The 3502-nt window shown below is 35.8% G+C and overlaps 1 protein-coding gene across 1 annotated transcript; it reads right to left on the bottom strand.

Moving 5' to 3' along the window:
• Positions 1-1800: 1800 nt before the first annotated feature.
• Positions 1801-2718, bottom strand: LOC122359538 (putative gustatory receptor clone PTE03). The gene has a single exon (XM_043259865.1). The coding sequence runs from the start codon at positions 2716-2718 to the stop codon at positions 1801-1803; it is 918 nt and encodes a 305-aa protein (XP_043115800.1).
• Between the last annotated feature and the right edge of the window lie 784 nt (positions 2719-3502).

Raw genomic sequence — 3502 nt, 5'->3', positions numbered from 1 at the left:
CCTCCATCTCACCCTCTCACATCTGGATTCAAATGGAAACTATGTCCGAATGCTGTTCATTGACTTCAGTTCAGCATTCAACACCATCATCCCTCAGTAGCTTATAGAGAAGCTGAGCCTGCTGGGCCTGAACACCACTCTCTGTAAATGGATCCTGGACTTTCTGACAGGCAGACCTCAGTCAGTCCTGATCGGGAACAGCATCTCCAGCACCACCACACTGAACACTGGAGCTCCTCAGGGCTGTGTGCTCAGTCCACTGCTATTCACTCTGTTCACAGCTTACAACTTAGTGTAGAGCCAACAATCTATCTCTGAACGTTGACAAGACCAAGGAGATGATTGTTGACTTAAAGTGAGCAAAGAGTGACTATTCTCCGCTGTCCATCGACAGATCCAGGGTGGAGACCGTCAAGAGCACCAAATTCCTTGGTGTCCATCTGGCGGATAATTACACCTGATCAGTCAACACCAGCTCCATCACCAAGAAAGCCCAGCAGCGCCTCTACTTCTTGAGGAGGCTAAGGAAAGCTCACCTCCCTCCACCCATCCTGACTTTGTTTTATAGAGGGACCACTGAGAACGTCATGTGCAGCTGCATCACTGCCTGGTTTGGGAATTGCACCATATCAGATCGCAAGACCCTTCAGAGGATTGTGAGCACAGCTGAAAAGATCATTGGCATCTCTCTGCCCTCTATCATGGACATTTACACCACACGCTGCATCCGCAATGCCCACAAGATAGCACATGACTTTTACACACATTATTCACCCTCCTGCCATCTGGAAAGAGGTACCGGAGCATTCGGCCCTCACAACCAGACTGCTGAACAGTTTCTTCCCAGAAGCCATCAGATTCTTCAATAATCACACCTGAATGGACTTTCTGTTCCAAAGGGATTCTTTGTACTTCATATTTATTGTTGTTTGTATTTTGTATTCTTGCACTGTTTGCACTAGTCTGCACATTTTGCACTTTATGTGGCTAAGACACTGTCTTACCTCAGTATGTACATTTTTTTAACAATAAAAAGCCACTTGACTTGACTTGAAGTATTCAGGTGCTAAACTATTCAGGGCTTTATCTATTCAGTAATTATCAAGATTTAAAAATCTATGCAATGTTTGATAGGGAGACAATGCAGTGTTGACAGAAACGGGCTAATGTGATCATACTTTGTAGTTCCAGTAAGGACTCTAGCTGCTGCGTTTTGGACCAGCTGAAGTTTGTTTATCAAGCGTGCAGAACAACCACCCAATAAAGCATTACAATAGTCTAACCTTGAGGTCATAAACTCATGAATTAACATTTCTGCATTTGACGTTGAGAGCATAGCTAGTATTTCGGATATATTTTTGAGATGGAGAATGTGACAATGGATATGTTTAATAATAGCAAAGACAACTTACAAACAAATGTGGGTAGTAATATCTGGAGAAATAGCAACATAGGCAGAACAGACTGACATTATAATGTTGGGGCAGGCAGCAAACACACAAAATAAACAGTTCAAAACCAAGCACTGAGCGGATTTTCAGAGACAAGAAACATCAGATGATTTTTTTAGATGGTTTCCACTTTTCAGTGAGGTGGAACAAAGTATATTTATTACTGTTATATAGGCCTCATATAAAATATTAACATTAAAAATTGCTTCCAGCATACTTCAATACAAAACCATTCTTGTTTCTTGCGCTTCCAATTAGTAAAAGTATGAAACGAGAGTCATTTTAGAATGGATGGGACATGTGTGAAACTTCTAATTTAACTGGTTTAAAAAAAAAAAAAAAAAAAAAACTACTTGAATCGGTTAATGAGAAAAATTACTTTTTTGCGAATATCAGGCAGGTTTAAAGCATAAACAAGTGGGTTGAGGATGGGTGGTATGATAAGAAACTCCAGTGAAAGAAAAACTGACAACCCTACAGGAAGATTTAAAGTCACAACCCGACTTAAAGTGACATCAGAAAAAAAAGCAAATGAGAAATTCAAAAGGACCACTATATGTGGAATACATGTTTGATATGCTTTGCCTTTGAATTGTGATGAGCTTCTTTGACAAATGATAAGAATTTTTATGTAAGAATACAATATGAAACTTAGGGGAATTACACATGTTACAATTACTATAAACATGCCAAAAACATTATTAACTATAGTGTTTTCACAGGAAAGCTTGACTATTTCATAACTGTGGCAGTATACCTTAAACAATTTGTTTCCACACATTGTAAGTTTTGTAGTTAAAAGACCAGCAATGCCAAGCAAAATCATTGGATAACTTAGGTTCATAACTATTAAAATAGTCAGAAACTTTGGTGTAATTATGTTGTGATATTGTAAAGGTTTGCAGATTGCTGCAAATCTGTCAAATGCCATTAACATTAATATTGTATATTCGTTTGCTGCATATGTGAAAATGACAAAAGACTGAAAGAAACATGCTTCACGGGAGATTAAGTGTATATCAGACAGTAAGTCTGTCAGTACTCTTGGGAAAAAGCCAGCTGTACCAAATACAGAGTTAACAGACAAACATGAAATCAAAATGTACATGGGCTGGTGTAATGTCCTTTCCAGAAATATTGTAAGAATAATAAAAACATTAAACAATATAATAGCACAATACACGATAACTCCAAAGATGAATAAAGCATATCTTAAATACCCAAGGTTTTCAAACACCATGAAATAAAAATATGTTGAATTTTCCATTTTGCATTAGCCAAAGTGTTCTGTCATTCACCTGATGAAAAAAAATACATACATACAATTCATATAAGAGAACAATACAGTTACATTTGCTACATTCAACAATTTACAGCATTTAATAATGTAGCTAATATACATTTGTGAATATTCTAGATTTATAATAGATTTATAACATTAATATGGTAATGAATTTTGGTAATGAACAAACATTAATAAGCAACAACACTTAGCAATAATATATTGCATATTTACATTATAAACTTAAAATAATAAATGCTGTAAAGAATTGTGTGAGAACTTTAATCAGTCTTCATTTTATTAAACAAAAATTATTATTCACATCAGATATTTCAGTAGCTTTAAAATGCACATTACGATTTAAATACCTTGTATGATACATTGTCTTTTCTTCATTTATTGTGCGAGAAAAACCCTACTGTGTTTTAGAAGAACTGTGGATCACCAGTATGCTAGTGTTTTTATATGATCTAACATGTCTCAGGAGGACCATGCTCTTTTGCATTAACTCTTTCCCAGGCAGCATTTTTGATGATTTTCAACCAAAGGTTTAATATTTTGAATATTCGACCCTTTAGAATATTTTCTGCTATGCATGTATGCACATATTGTATATCAAAATAAAGAACCAAGCCTCTGCTTTATTCTATCTGTGTGTTAACTTGAATGCAGATAAATTTCAGCAGAGATGTAATACATTTTTGTACTGCATTATTAAGAAAAATAAATTCAGATATATTCTTTCACCTGTAAATTGCATTCCTAAAAT

Source organism: Puntigrus tetrazona, chromosome 15 (genome assembly GCF_018831695.1).
Source record: "Puntigrus tetrazona isolate hp1 chromosome 15, ASM1883169v1, whole genome shotgun sequence".
NCBI classification, from domain to species: domain Eukaryota; kingdom Metazoa; phylum Chordata; class Actinopteri; order Cypriniformes; family Cyprinidae; genus Puntigrus; species Puntigrus tetrazona.
The sequence above is the reverse complement of the archived record's forward strand: the minus strand, read 5'-3'. Positions and strand labels throughout refer to the sequence as shown.